General features: G+C 42.7%; 1 protein-coding gene across 6 annotated transcripts in view; it reads right to left on the reverse strand.

The window, feature by feature from the left end:
• The window catches only part of LOC109904740 (protein diaphanous homolog 2), a 624432-nt gene that overhangs the window by 247251 nt on the left and 361241 nt on the right, over positions 1-15940 (reverse strand). For all 6 annotated transcript variants that reach the window (XM_031790312.1, XM_031790311.1, XM_031790310.1 and 3 more), the window contains 2 exons: positions 13486-13587; positions 11212-11451 (listed from right to left, as the gene is read on the reverse strand). In XM_031790312.1, the coding sequence (XP_031646172.1) occupies positions 11212-11451; positions 13486-13587 (342 nt within the window). The remainder of the gene's footprint in view (positions 1-11211; positions 11452-13485; positions 13588-15940) is intronic.

The raw sequence follows: 15940 nt of genomic DNA on the forward strand, positions 1-15940 counted from the left end.
AGCTAAGGTAAGTGTGTAAGTGCACGTATGTTCTCATGTATGCAAGTGTGCGTGTGTGTGTGTGTCAGTGGCGGCGATTGGGTGAAGGCTCGGGGAATCATGGCAGTGGGGCTGAGTGGCCATTGTTAATTTTTGGAGTGTGGACTCCAGCTACAGACAGTGGTAGTAATCTCAGACATCAACACACTGCCTAAGCCAGGTTTTTGGGGGGAGAGAGACAAGAGATAATCACTGAGGCCCCAGGCTACACCCCTGGCTATGGCCAGTTTATTAGAGGTGGAGAGGGGGAGGTGGGATAGTGGATATTGAACAGTGGATGTTGTCCAATAACAATATATTTTTAAATTAACAATATATTTTCTCCAAAAACCAAATTGGAATGATGTTTAAAATAGCTTTTGCTGTGAGAAACATCTGTCCATCAAAACTATTGTTATAAATTATAGGGACATCTTCTGTCAGGGCTCTGTCTAAGTATGTGAATTGTAAAAGGAACACAATGATAGGTAAAATACTTTTGTTATTCAGGATTTATTTTCGCTATTCAGGATTCTAAAAGTAACATAATCTGGTATAAGGAGAGAGGGCAGATTGTAATGAATGCATATCATTCTTCAATCCTTAACAATTCTGAGATGAGAATGTATAAAACATCACAGCAGGAAGTACTAGTTGGATCTCAACACATTATTGTTGTCATTGTACTGGTAAGCAACAGAAGGCAAAATTTGTTTTTGAATCAACACTTTTCTACAATGAAAACAAAATCAGCATTTTTATTTCCATTCAGTGCCCTTAATAAACCCTTGATGATAAAATACAGAGGAATCTCCTCATAATTAAACCATAGTGATACAACAGCCGTGGTTGTTCAGAGAGCAGCCTCCCACTAACTCCTCTCCACACAGAGTCTGCAGCCCATATATTAAGATGAATGATGTATATGCTGGGTCCCCAAAGGGTGAGAGAACAACCCAGCTTTAATGAACTTAATGTCTAATTTAAAGCCCTTTTCTTGCGTACGGCTTTGAAAGCTGCTCCGACCGAGCGGTAAGGCTTCTCCCCGCGCGGTTTCACTTTATTTGAAGTTGCTGTAATCTGTGTGTGCATTCCTCCGAGTCTACCTTTCCTGAGAGATGTCAAATCTCTTCCACAGAACTTATTTTTTTGTGAGAAGTCGATGACAAGAAGCCAAGGAGCCAAGAATCCAAAGCAGTTCAGGCTAAAGTTTTATGCTTTTTTCTCTCTATTTTATTCTCCTCATTCTTTATCTCAATAAGATTAAAGTTAACTGAAGCTTTAAACAGCATGGATGCCCTTAGTGTCCCAAGCAAGAAGATGCCCAGGGTCGGGAAGCAACATAACTTCAATAGATTAAAATGCCAACCCTTCACTTCAAGGACTGAAGATAGAACTCTGCTTACATTCCTCCACCGATCAAACACACATGAAGAAAGGTCCTCTCCATTGATATGACTTCTATGAAAACACAGAGAACTGGGCGATCATTTCGTTGTGAACGGCAGGTTTGATAATAACCGTGGCCATTAATGTTACTCATGGTATTACCTTAGGAAGCTTCCAGATGTTTTACAAGATGTCATTTTCGATGTTCCTTTTTTTCAAGTACACACGTAAGATGTAGGACTGGGGACGTGACCTTTCAGTTTAAAGTCAAACATTCAAATGACTTCTCAAAGCGATAGCCTGTTCTGTTTAACTTAAGCTGTGGTCAACCATTTAAAGTAATGAATTTTTAATGAAAGTAATGATAATTTTCTTTAACCTCAGTAAGTCAGTGATAAAACAGAAACACTGTTCAATGATTATGAGTAATTACACCAGCTGTTCCTAACTTCACCGTTAACTTGTTTCAATAACAAAACAAAATGAGTGTGTCCATTGTCTCACGACTTCCTTTTGAAGACTAGGTGGATTCTCCATCTTCTGATGATGAAATCCCTGTTGCGTGTAACTGATGCCCTGTTATCTGAAAAATGAGAGGAATACACACAATCCCTGCATTCATCAAGCAAATAATGAATGTTGTGAGGAAGAAAAAAGTGCCTAGTAAAGTGCTTTCAGGGCACAAAAATGCCTTGCATTAACCTTCTCCTCACCCTATACTCAGCTGACTCATATAACCAACTTTCATCACTGCCCCTTGTAAAAACTGAAGCCAATATCGAGGCATTGGATCCAGCATAGGCCCCTGGGGGACTCAGTGTCTGTGTCCCTCTGGCCTTGGCAGGGACAGAAGGGATAGTCTGGGGGGGGGGGGGGGTGACAGGGTCAGCTCTTGCACTTCACCTGAACAACCTCCCTGATGAGCCCATTAGATAGCTGGGAGGCCATTTAGTTGATTGACCCTAGTTGAGAATGTGGACATTTTCTTCCCTGGCCATCAATAATATGCCAGTCAGCCTCCTGGGGTTAGTCCAATCTCTACACACCAGACACTTCACTCTGATTCAGCCCCGGGCTGCAGGGAGACCAAAGTGAGGTTGGAGCTGCGTACCAATTGGCACCATATTACCTATTTAGTGCACTATGTTTGACCAGGGCCCATAATGCTTTGATCAAAAGTAGTGCACTAAAGTAGGAAATAGTATTTCATTTGAGACGTATAATGGGTTTTCAACACTAACAGTCATATGTATTGAATCATGCCACTCTTTATGAGTTAATGATTACGCTAGTTGTATTATTAGTACATGCTATAATTTATATAACATTTTATTTTGGGGGTGATTTAGAAGCATCTTACTGTCCTCCAAAAATAAATCTAATTAAAGATAGTATTGCGTTTTGTCAGAAGAATGTGACTGAACAACAATTGTTATGAAACTTGTTTTGTCATTATGGATATGGACCATTTAAAATTGAATTAAAGTTATATACAATGTATTTCAGAAACAAATAGTTTATAATACATTACATTTAACTTGGTACTATGATTATGATGCTCGTCTATACTGGATATGACATTAATTAAAACAAACATTGATTAAATATCACATCTGATAATATATAGAGGGGATCACTTCATAGTGTGTGAAATTGTGTTTCTCTACTTAGGGGAAATTTGGGTAACTTCTGTCTTGCAAAGACACACCATGAAACAGATCAACTGGTGGAGGGTGAAGTTGTCCCTAGACAAATTAAATCAAATCAAAGCGTATTGGTTGCTTACAAATATTTGCATATGTTATCGCTGGTGGAGTAAAATGCTTGTGTTTCTAGCTCCAACAGTGCATTAGTATTAACTAGCAATACACAACAACAGGCACATAATCCCCCCCCCCCAAAAAAAAAGTTTTTAAATAAGCCGGTAGCGTAGTGGTTAGAGCGTTGGGCCAGTAACAGAAAGGTTGCTAGATCGAATAACCGAGCTGACAAGGTAAAACAATATGTTGTTCTGCCCCTGAACAAGGCAGTTAAACCACTGTTCCTAGGCCGTCATTGTAAATAATAATTTGTTCTTAATTTGTTCTTAAATAAAGGTAACAAAAAAAATTAAGAAGCAATAGTACGTAAGTACTAACACCATGGGACCACACAGCCGTCATACCGCTCAGGAAGGAGATGCATTTTGTCTCCTAGAGAGGGACGTACTTCGGTGGGAAAAGTGCAAATCAATCCCAGAACAACAGTGAAGGAGCTTTTTTATTTAACCTTTATTTAACCAGGTAGGCAAGTTGAGAACATGTTCTCACTTACAATTGTGACCTGGCAAAGATACAGTAAAGCAATTTGACACATAAAACAACACAGAGTTACGCATGGAGTAAAACAAACATACAGTCAATAATACACTAGAAAAATAAGTATACAGTGCCTTGCGAAAGTATTCGGCCCCCTTGAACTTTGCGACCTTTTGCCACATTTCAGGCTTCAAACATAAAGATATAAAACTGTATTTTTTTGTGAAGAATCAACAACAAGTGGGACACAATCATGAAGTGGAACGACATTTATTGGATATTTCAAACTTTTTTAACAAATCAAAAACTGAAAAATTGGTTGTGCAAAATTATTCAGCCCCCTTAAGTTAATACTTTGTAGCGGCACCTTTTGCTGCGATTACAGCTGTAAGTCGCTTGGGGTATGTCTCTATCAGTTTTGCACATCGAGAGACTGACATTTTTTCCCATTCCTCCTTGCAAAACAGCTCGAGCTCAGTGAGGTTGGATGGAGAGCATTTGTGAACAGCAGTTTTCAGTTCTTTCCACATATTCTCGATTGGATTCAGGTCTGGACTTTGACTTGGCCATTCTAACACCTGGATATGTTTATTTTTTAACCATTCCATTGTAGATTTTGCTTTATGTTTTGGATCATTGTCTTGTTGGAAGACAAATCTCCATCCCAGTCTCAGGTCTTTTGCAGACTCCATCAGGTTTTCTTCCAGAATGGTCCTGTATTTGGCTCCATCCATCTTCCCATCAATTTTAACCATCTTCCCTGTCCCTGCTGAAGAAAAGCAGGCCCAAACCATGATGCTGCCACCACCATGTTTGACACTGGGGATGGTGTGTTGAGGGTGATGAGCTGTGTTGCTTTTTTGCCAAACATAACATTTTGCATTGTTGCCAAAAAGTCCAATTTTGGTTTCATCTGACCAGAGCACCTTCTTCCACATGTTTGGTGTGTCTCCCAGGTGGCTTGTGGCAAACTTTAAACTACACTTTTTATGGATATCTTTAAGAAATGGCTTTCTTCTTGCCACTCTTCCATAAAGGCCAGATTTGTGCTATATGACTGATTGTTGTCCTATGGACAGAGTCTCCCACCTCACCTGTAGATCTCTGCAGTTCATCCAGAGTGATCATGGGCCTCTTGGCTGCATCTCTGATCAGTCTTCTCCTTGTATGAGCTGAAAGTTTAGAGTGACGGCCAGGTCTTGGTAGATTTGCAGTGGTCTGATACTCCTTCCATTTCAATATTATCGCTTGCACAGTGCTCCTTGGGATGTTTAAAGCTTGGGAAATCTTTTTGTATCCAAATCCGGCTTTAAACTTCTTCACAACAGTATCTCGGACCTGCCTGGTGTGTTCCTTGTTCTTCATGATGCTCTCTGCGCTTTTAACGGACCTCTGAGACTATCACAGTGCAGGTGCATTTATACGGAGACTTGATTACACACAGGTGGATTGTATTTATCATCATTAGTCATTTAGGTCAACATTGGATCATTCAGAGATCCTAACTGAACTTCTGGAGAGAGTTTGCTGCACTGAAAGTAAAGGGGCTGAATAATTTTGGAATGGTAGATTTGCAGTAGAAGAATGTGTAAAGTAGAGATATAAATAATGGGGTGAAAAGGAGCAAAAAAAAATCTATAAAGACAGTAGGGAAAGAGGTAGTTGTTTGGGCTAAATTATAGATGGGCTTAAAGCTAGTGAGGGAGATAAGTGTTTCCAGTTTCAGAGATTTTTGTAGTTCGTTCCAGTCATTGGCAGCAGAGTACTGGAAGGAGAGGCGACCAAAGGAAGAATTGGTTTTGGGGGTGACCAGAGAGATATACCTGCTGGAACCCGTGCTACAGGTGGGTGCTGCTATGGTGACCAGCGAGCTGAGGTAAGGGGGGACTTTACCTAGCAGGGTCTTGCAGATGACCTGGAGCCAGTGGGTTTGGAGACGACTATGAAGCGAGTGCCAGTCAACGAGAGCATACAGGTCGCAGTGGTGGGTAGTATATGGGGCTTTGGTGACAAAACGGATGGCACTGTGATAGACTGCATCCAATTTATTGAGTAGGGTATTGGAGGCTATTTTGTAAATGACATCGCCAAAGTCGAGGATTGGTAGGATGGTCAGTTTTACAAAGGTATAGTTCAGCTTTTATTTATTTCATGTAAATTTCCGACTTCATACATAGTATATGTACAGTGGGGCAAACAAGTATTTAGTCAGCCACCAATTGTGCAAGTTCTCCCACTTAAAAAGATGAGAGAGGCCTGTAATTTTCATCATAGGTACACTTCAACTATGACAGGCAAAATTAGATTTAAAAAATCCAGAAAATCACATTGTAGGATTTTTTATGAATTCATTTGCAAATTATGGTGGAAAATAAGTATTTGGTCACCTACAAACAAGCAAGATTTCTGGCTCTCACAGACCTGTAACTTATTTTTTAAGGGGCTCCTCTGTCCTCCACTCGTTACCTGTATTAATGGCACCTTTTTGAACTTGTTATCAGTATAAAAGACACCTGTCCACAACCTCAAACAGTCACACTCCAAACTCCACGATGGTCAAGACCAAAGAGCTGTCAAAGGACACCAGAAACAAAATTGCCTGCACCAGGCTGGGAAGACTGAATCTGCAATAGGTAAGCAGCTTGGTTTGAAGAAATCAACTTTGGGAGCAAATATTAGGAAATGGAAGACATTCAAGACCACTGATAATCTCCCTCGATCTGGGGCTCTACGCAAGATCTCACCCCGTGGGGTCAAAAGAAATAACCACAAGAGCGGTGAGCAAAAATCCCAGAACCACACGGGGGGACCTAGTGAATGACCTTCAGAGAGCTGGGACCAAAGTAACAAAGCCTACCATCATTAACACACTATGCCGCCAGGGACTCAAATCCTGCAGTGCCATATACGTGTCCCCCTGCTTAAGCCAGTACATGTCCAGACCCGTCTGAAGTTTGCTAGAGAGCATTTGGATGATCCAGAAGAAGATTGGATGAATGTCATATGGTCAGATGAAACCAAAATACAACTTTTTGGTAAAAACTCAACTCGTCGTGTTTGGAGGACAAAGAATGGTGAGTTGCATCCAAAGAACACCATACCTACTGTGAAGCATGGGGGTGGAAACATCAGGAGTGGTTCTGCAGTGTGTGACCACAGACCACTTCTCAGTTCCTATGCTTCCTGGCTGATGTTTTGGTCACTTTTAAATGCTGGCGGTGCTTTCACTCTAGTGGTTGCATGAGACGGAGTCTACAACCCACACACGTGGCTCAGGTAGTGCAGCTCATCCAGGATGGAACATCAATGCGAGCTGTGGCAAGAAGGTTTGCTGTGTCTCTCAGCGTAGTGTCCAGAGCATGGAGGCGCTACCAGGGAGACAGGCCAGTACATCAGGAGACGTGGAGGAGGCCGTAGGAGGGTAACAACCCAGCAGCAGGACCGCTACCAGAGGAGCCCTGCCAGAGCCCTGCAAAATGACCTCCAGCAGGCCACAAATGTGCATGTGTCTGCTCAAACGGTCAGAAACAGACTCCATGAGGGTGGTAGGGCCCGACGTCCACAGGTGGGGGTTGTGCTTACAGGCCAACACCGTGCAGGGCATTTGGCATTTGCCAGAGAACACCAAGATTGGCAAATTCCCCACTGGCGCCCTGTGCTCTTCACAGATGAAAGCAGATTCACACTGAGCATGTGACAGACATGACAGTCTGGAGACGCCGTGGAGAACGTTCTGCTGCCTGCAACATCCTCCAGCATGACCGGTTTGGCGGTGGGTCAGTCATGGTGTGGTGTGGCATTTCTTTGGGGGGCCGCACAGCCCTCCATGTGCTCGCCAGAGGTAGCCTGACTGCCATTAGGTACCGAGATGAGATCCTCAGACCCCTTGTGAGACCATATGCTGGTGCGGTTGGCCCTGGGTTCCTTCTAATGCAAGACAATGCTAGACCTCATGTGGCTGGAGTGTGTCAGCAGTTCCTGCAAGAGGAAGGCATTGATGCTATGGACTGGCCCGCCCGTTCCCCAGACCTGAATCCAAATTGAGCACATCTGGGACATCATGTCTCGCTCCATCCACCAACGCCACGTTGCACCACAGACTGTCCAGGAGTTGGCGGATGCTTTAGTCCAGGTCTGGGAGGAGATCCCTCAGGAGACCATCCACCACCTCATCGGTCGCATGCTCAGGTGTTGTAGGGACATCATACAGGCACGTGGAGGCCACACTCACTACTGAGCCTCATTTTGACTTGTTTTAAGGACATTACATCAACGTTGGATCAGCCTGTAGTGTGGTTTTCCACTTTAATTTTGAGTGTGACTCCAAATCCAGACCTCCATGGGTTGATACATTTGATTTCCATTAATCATTTTTGTGTGATTTTGTTGTCAGCACATTCAACTATGTAAAGAAAAAAAGTATTTAATAAGAATATTTCATTCATTCAGATCTAGGATGTGTTATTTACTGTTCCCTTTATTTTTTTGAGCAGTGTATATTCTGGACTTCTTTAATTTGACATTTTTTGGGGGGGCGGGGTGAATTACACACACACATACACACTCAGTGGCCACTTTATTACGTATACATATCTAGTAGTGGGTCGTACCCCCCTTTGCTTCCATAACAGACTGAATTATTCGGTGCATGAAAATGTAGCTCAATGGGTATCAATCGACCTTAACGTGCATCAGGAAAACATTCCCCACACTATTACACCACCGCCACCTGCCTGTAATCGTTGACATCAGGCATGATGGGGCCAAGGACTCATGCTGCTTATGCCAAATCCTGTCTTTGCAACCAGCATGAAGCAACAGGAACCTGGATTTGTTGGACCAATCAAGGTTTTTTCACTCCACAATTGTCCACTGGAGCCGCTTCTTAGTATTTTTAGCTGATAGGAGTGGAACCTGGTGTGGTCGTCTACTGCAATAGCTCATCTGTGGCAATGACCTAGTAGTTGTGCATTCCGAGATGACGTTCTGCATGCCACTGTTGTACTGCACCGTTATTTGCCCGTTTGTGACCCGCCTATTAGCTTTCACAATTCTCATTTGACCTCTCAACAATGAGCTGTTTTTATCCAAAGGATTGCCACTGATTGGATGTTTTTTATTTGTCGCAACATTCTGTCTATACCCTAGACCAGTGGTTAGACTTCTGAGTCAAAATGCAAGCCGAGATCTTCCGTTGAGATATAAAATGTCAAATGTGAGCTTTAGGCAACATTAACCAATTAAAAACAATTCTGTAGCAATGAGGTTTGTGCAGTAGGCTATTATGTGATCAATGCATATTGGCTGCGCTTGAATTGCCCCGTGAATTAGCATGTTTACATGCACAGTAATAATTAGATATTAAACTATTATGGCAAAAGGCAGAGTATGGCTTTATTCATTTAATCACCTTACTCTGCTTATCTTAATCGGAGTAAGTGTCACACCCTGATCTATTTCACTTGTCTTGTGCTTTTCTCCACCACCACCACCAGGTGTCTCCCATTTGTCCCCATTATCTCCTGTGTACTTATACCCACATTTTCTGTTTGTCTGTTATCAGTTCGTCTTGTCCTGTCAATTCTTACCAGCGTTTTCTTCTAGGAATTGTCTACATTGAATCCGAGGTTACACAAATTCCACCGGGAATCACAGAGGTCTGCCGTCTTGCCTTCTCCGAAGCCAATGCAACTTGGCAAAGCTAGATTGTCTCCTGCCGAATGGTAACATAGACTGAAAACCAAGAGCTGTCTGCATTGTGGGACTACAGGTCATTACATTTCTACCTGTCCTGTAAAAATATCCGGCTCATCAGGAGGTATGAGTATGCAGGTGGGCATTACAGAGAATGTCGAGTCTCCCCTTACTCGTACTCCTCTCCAAGCCATCCTGCTGTGAGGTGTCCGGTCCAAATCTCTATGGGTACTCATTGACTCTCGGGCCGACAATAATTTTATGGACGCTACCCTGGTGTCTGAGCTGGGAATCCCCACTCGACCCCTCTCCATTCCCATGGATGTCAGAGCGCTGGATGGGCGTTCAATTGGCAGAGTAAACCACAACATGGTTCCTATCAACCTGCGAGTGTCATGCAACCACAGCGAATCGATCCAGTTTCTACTTATCGAATCCCCTCAGATACCCATTGCGTTGGGGCTCCAGAGACACAATCCCCTTGTTGATTGGACTGTGGGTTCGATCAAGGGATTAGAGCCTGCCACGGGACATCTTCCTGCAGGCTTGAGGAAAAAGCCCCAGACATCTCCACCGTTCCCGCGGTGTACCAGTACCTTCGGAGGTTTTCAGCAAGCCCGTGCCTCCTCGCTACCTCCACATCGGCCATATGACTGCGCCATCGACCTTCTCCCAGGCATCGGGGGGTGGCTTTATTCCCTGTCGGGTCCGGAGACCAAGGCGATGGAGACGTACAGTACCAAGAGTGTGCAAAGCTGTAATCAAGGCAAAGGGTGGCTACTTTGTAGAATCTCAAATATAAAATATATTTTGATTGTTTAACAACTTTTTGGTTACTACATGATTCCATGTGTGTAATTTCATAGTTTTGACGTCTTCACTATTATTCTACAAATGGTGAAGAGGGTAAAAATAAAGAAAAACCCTTGAATGAGTAGGTATGTCCAGTCTGGGACTGTGCATTGAGGACTCCCTGGCTCCAGGGGGTATCCATACCACTGCCTACCCCGCCGGCACAGGGTTCTTCTTGTGGAGAAGAAGCACAAAACCCTGTGCCTGTGTGTTGACTACCGGGGCCTGAATGACATCACGGTTAAAATCCGTTACCCGCTTCCACTCATCGCCTCGGCTTTCGAGCCTCTCCAAGTTTACCATCCAACGCTTACCATCTGGTATGACATGTTGAACCGGTTCGTGTTCGTCTACCTTGATGACATCCTCATTTTATCCCCGCTCAGCTCAAGAACATGTAATCCATCTCCAACAAGTCCTCCAGCTGTTCATCAAAAATCCATCGCTCCACCATCTCCTTACTTGGATACATCATAGCTGCAGGCAACATACAGATGGATCCTGGAAAGGTGAGAGCGGTGGTGGATTTGGAGCAACCCATCCAGAGTGCAGCTGCAATGCTTCCTTTGGTTCACCAATGTCTATCACCGGTTCATCTGGGGTTACAGCCACCATCCTAATTCATCTGGTCCCGGCAGTTCGTGGTGGAGGTCGATGCATCGGACGCTGGAGTGGAGTCTGGGGACAGGACACTGATAGCACATCAACCCCAAGACAGTTGCCAAGAGTCAATGGATCTCAGGGTGCAACCAAATGCTTTCTGTAAATAGTTTCTCCCATTACTCCACTCAAAACAAACCCCTGCTATGGCAAAGAATCCACTGACAAGAAAGTGTCTGATGCTGGTATGATCTCTACTATATAATTCAACTGGGGACAGTTGAAGTGAGTGAGAGAGAGAGAGACAAAAGTAAACCTGAAAGGGGAGAGGTCAAACTCATGCAGTCCTTGCAGTACCAACCTTGCAGAGGAAGCTGATGTTGAAGCCGAAGGTCTGGGCGTTCCGGGAGCCAGCGTTCATGTAGTTGCCCACCAGCAGCACCATCTCCAGCAGATTGCTGAAGCTGTCACTCTTCTTCAGCTCCTCACAGGCGAACGTCACGTTCATGATGTCCGGTCGGATGTTGTTCACCTGCTCCTCGAAGGTCAGCTTGAAGAGGATGCCGTTGAGGCGCGAACGCAGCAGCTTCACAGAGCTCATCTAGAGGAAAACATAACAATATTTTGTTAGGAACAGTTTAGGAAGCCTCCGTATGGTTTATAGAAGCTCTACGCTGTCCTGATTAAGTTATATGCTGTTTAAAGTGTGGCCAACGTGACCATGTAGAGCTCTACAGCAAATGTATGGAAAATATACTTACTGTGAAATATTACATTGTCTCCGGGTAAGTACAATGCGTTCAGCTTTTTGTCAAGATTCACTAATTGAAATGTATCTTGTCTGGCTTTCTAGACTAGACAGAAGTCCCTTCATCAACTATGGCATGAATCACACCTGATAACATTAATAAGTAGTGATTGGCCACTGAACAATATCTAGGCCCAAGCAAGACCAGATAGCTGCACTCGGAAAAAAGATAAATAATCAGTCATGAAACAGATTTGCCGGTAAATAATATAACTCCAATCAATATGTTTTATTCCGTGCCTGTAGGGCTTGAAATGTGTTTTAAAAAATGAGGACAAACTGTCTGAAAATTAGAAATATAGCAAGTGGAGGAGTCGAGGCAGCAGTTGAGAGATTTCCTCGCATCCTCCGCCAACATGCCACAGATTTCCGTATAATCTGACGCTATGAGGCAGACACGGTCCTGATGTTTCATTCCATCTATTCATGTTCATGAGCATGTTGTCGATCAAACGAAAGCCATTATGCCCCCCCCCCCCCAATCCACTTCCCCCACCCTTGATTTAATTTCTCAGTATAAGAGGGAAATCACAATAAAAGATGGGTGACAGCTCTTGCAGGAGTGGAGGCTGAAAGTGACTTATTTCCCTCAAGAGCTCCTGTGTGTCGTGGCGGTGTTGATGAGGTAGCTTCACCAGCGGGAGCGGTATATTACCACGGCATCTCTATGCTATATCACACAGGGGAATTGTCACACCTTGCGTCATAACATCCTCAAAGAGTCACAGGTACAGACAACCACGCCAAAAAGTCAATTGTACTGAATGAGTGCAAATTGAGTTGCATGTCTACCTTTACCACAATGCAACGTTATCATGTTATTCTTAACACATCAGGTTGACTGAGAACACTCTCTTTCAAGTCAACGACCTAAAAGAGTATAAAGAACCTGAAGATACAGGTAACTGCTAAAATAAAGGAGACACCAACATAAAGTGTCTTAAAATAATGGACAAAATAATGGCATGCCCAGAATTTTTATTCATGACCCTAAGCATGATGGATTGTTAATTGCTTAATTAACTCAGGAACCACACCTGTGTGGAAGCAACGACTATCATAATTTGTATCCCTCGTTAACTCAAGTGTTTCCACTATGTTGGCAGTTACCTGTATAAAGATATAGCTAAACATCCTCTGTAACCTACTTTGATACTGAGCTCTGGATAAATCAATGTGGTATAAAAATGTAAATGTTAACTTTATAGATGTATGACTGTAGAAAGTGTAAAAAAAAAACATTAAGCTAGAGTATAACCTCAAAATCAGCTGCACCTAGCACTTGAGGCAACTATACTAAATTACCTATGGTGGCTTGGAATGCATCATTGAGATGTCCTGACTTCACAACGAAGTAGAGTGCACTAACTTTATTACAGAGAACCCAAAGCCTGAGGCTATGATTATATCACTGGGAAATATTGAAAGTTTCAGACATATTATGGAATTTGTTGACACCTGGAATGACAGTGTCATTTTAACAGCTACTATATTTCACACTTTATTATTGATCAAAATCACAGCTTCTCTCAGTCAAAGAGCAGACTGCCATATTTGACCTGTCATAAAAAAATATCTTTATATTTCCACTCTTTTAATTTTACATTACAGTGTCTCTTTAAATTTTGAATAGGTCTGAGCCTGAAGAAAGCCTCAAGGCTGTATGGCTGTATTTTCTATATCCCCAAATGTTTTTCTCAAAAAGGGGTGTGTGTGTTTGTGTGTGTGTGTGTATGTGTATGTGTCAGTGTCGGTGTGTGTGAATCAGCATCTTCTCCCTGAGGGGCTTTAGCTAGGTGCTGTGGTGTAATATGTAAGCCTACTCACCACAATGCCAAACTGCTCTGGCTCGCACAGTTCCTCATACTCGCTCTTAAGTTCTGCCAATGCGCTCAGCTCCTTCTGCTCCGGTAGGTTCTTTATCAGGTTCTGCAAACACACACAGATACACACACATGTATATACTGGCTATATCTGAAACTCTCTTAGATAATTAATTTGATGATGCAGTGGTAGCAATACATGCTTACAACATATACAGAAGAGTTAGGAATGCCAATTGGGCATATGTTCGTCCCACCTGGACAAAAGGAACACCAATTTTAGAATGTAACTCAATGACTACAGCTCAGTGTTCAACATGGTCCAAGCACACCAAGACAGTCGTGAAGAGGCCACGACAAAACCTATTCCCCCTCAGGAGACTGAACATATTTGGCATGGGTCCTCAGATCCTCAAAAGGTTCTACAGCTGCACCATCGAGAGCATGGTTGCATCACTGCCTGGAATTGCAAATGCTCGGCCTCCAACCGAAAGGCACTACAGAGGTCAATACGTACGGCACATTACATCACTGGGGCCAAGCTTCCTGTCATCCAGGACCTCTATGCCAGGCGGTGTCAGAGAAAGGCCCTACAAACGGTCAAAGTCTCCAGCCACCCTAGTCATAGACTGTTCTCATCGCTACCACATGGCAAAGCTTCCAAATTATATTCTACCCCCAAGCAATAAGACTCCTGAACATCTAATCAAACGGCTACCCAGACTATTTGCACCCCCCCCCGTTTTACACTGCTGCGACTCTCTGTTATTATCTATGCACAGTCACTTTAATAACTCTACCTACATGTACATATTACATACCTCGACTAACCGGTCAAATGCCCCCGCACATTGACTCTGTACCGGTACCCCCTGTATATAGCCTTGCTATTGTCATTTTACTGCTGCTCTTTAATTATGTGTTACTTTTATTTTTAATTCTTGTTTTTTTAAGGTATTTACATTTTTTAAACTATTGTTGATTAGGGCTTGTAAGTAAGCATTTCACTGTATTCGGTGCATGTGACAAATAACACTTGACTTGTATACAGTACCAGTCAAAAGTTTGGACACACCTACTCATTCAAGGGTTTTTCTTTATGTTTTACTATTTTCTACACCGTAGAATAACAGTGAAGACATCAAACTATGAAATAACACATCATGTACATAATCATGTAGTAACCAAAAAAGTTTGAAACAAAACATAATACTTTATATTTGAGATTCTTCAAAGTAGGCACCCTTTGCCTTGATGACAGCTTTGCACACTCTTGGCATTATCTCAACCAGCTTCATGTCACCTGGAATGCATTTCAATTAACAGGTGTGCCTTCTTAAAATGTAATTTGTGAAATGTTTTCCTACTTTGAGCCAATCAGTTGTGTTGTGACAAGGTAGGGATGGTATAGAGAACATAGCCCTATTTGGTGAAATACTATGGCACCTCCATATTATGGCAAGAAAAGCTCAAATAAGCAAAGATAAATGACAATCCATCATTACTTTAAGACATGAAGGTCAGTCAATCCGGAAAATTTCAAAAACTTTGAAAGTTTCTACAAGTGCAGTTGGAAAAACCACCAAGCACTATGATGAAACTGGCTCTCACGAGGACCGCCACAGGAAAGGAAGAACCAAACTCTGCTGCAAATGATAAGTTCATTAAAGTCACCAGCCTCAGAAATTGAAGCCCAAATTAATTATTCACAGAGTTCAAGTGACAGACACATCTCAACATCAACTGTTCAGAGGAGACTGTGTGAATCAGGCCTTCATGGTCGAATTGCTGCAAAGAAACCACTACTAAAAGACACCAATAAGAAGAAGATACTTGATTGGGCCAAGAAACACGGGCAATGTACATTAGACCAGTGGAAAAATGTCCTTTGGTCTGGAGTCCAAACCAGTTCCAACCACCGTGTCTTTGTGAGATGCAGAGTAGGTGAATGGATGGTCTCCACATGTGAAGCATTTCGGAGGAGGTGTTATGGTGTGGGGGTGCTTTGCTGGTCTATCTGTTGTCGTGTCTGTGAATATCATTAAATATGAAGACTTATTTTATCGTCTGGGGCGGCAGGGTAGCCTAGTGGTTAGAGCATTGGACTAGTAACCGAAAGGTTGCAAGTTCAAATCCCCAAGCTGACAAGGTACACAATATGTCGTTCTGCCCCTGAACAGGCAGTTAACCCACTGTTCCTAGGCCGTCATTGAAAATAAGAATTTGTTCTTAACTGACTTGCCTAGTAAAAAAAATAAAAGATCAATTATCCGTGTAATTATTATTACGTGATTTAACGAATCATGTAAACTTTAATTAACTAGGAAGTCAGAGCATCACAGGAAAATGTTTATAGAGTCTCTATTTCCCGAATAGACTCTTCGGATATTTTCATATCTTATCGAGTACAATCTTGTATTAATGTATCATTATTACTAACTCAACAGGTCTAATTACTG

This window comes from Oncorhynchus kisutch, linkage group LG15 (assembly GCF_002021735.2).
Source record: "Oncorhynchus kisutch isolate 150728-3 linkage group LG15, Okis_V2, whole genome shotgun sequence".
NCBI lineage: Eukaryota > Metazoa > Chordata > Actinopteri > Salmoniformes > Salmonidae > Oncorhynchus > Oncorhynchus kisutch.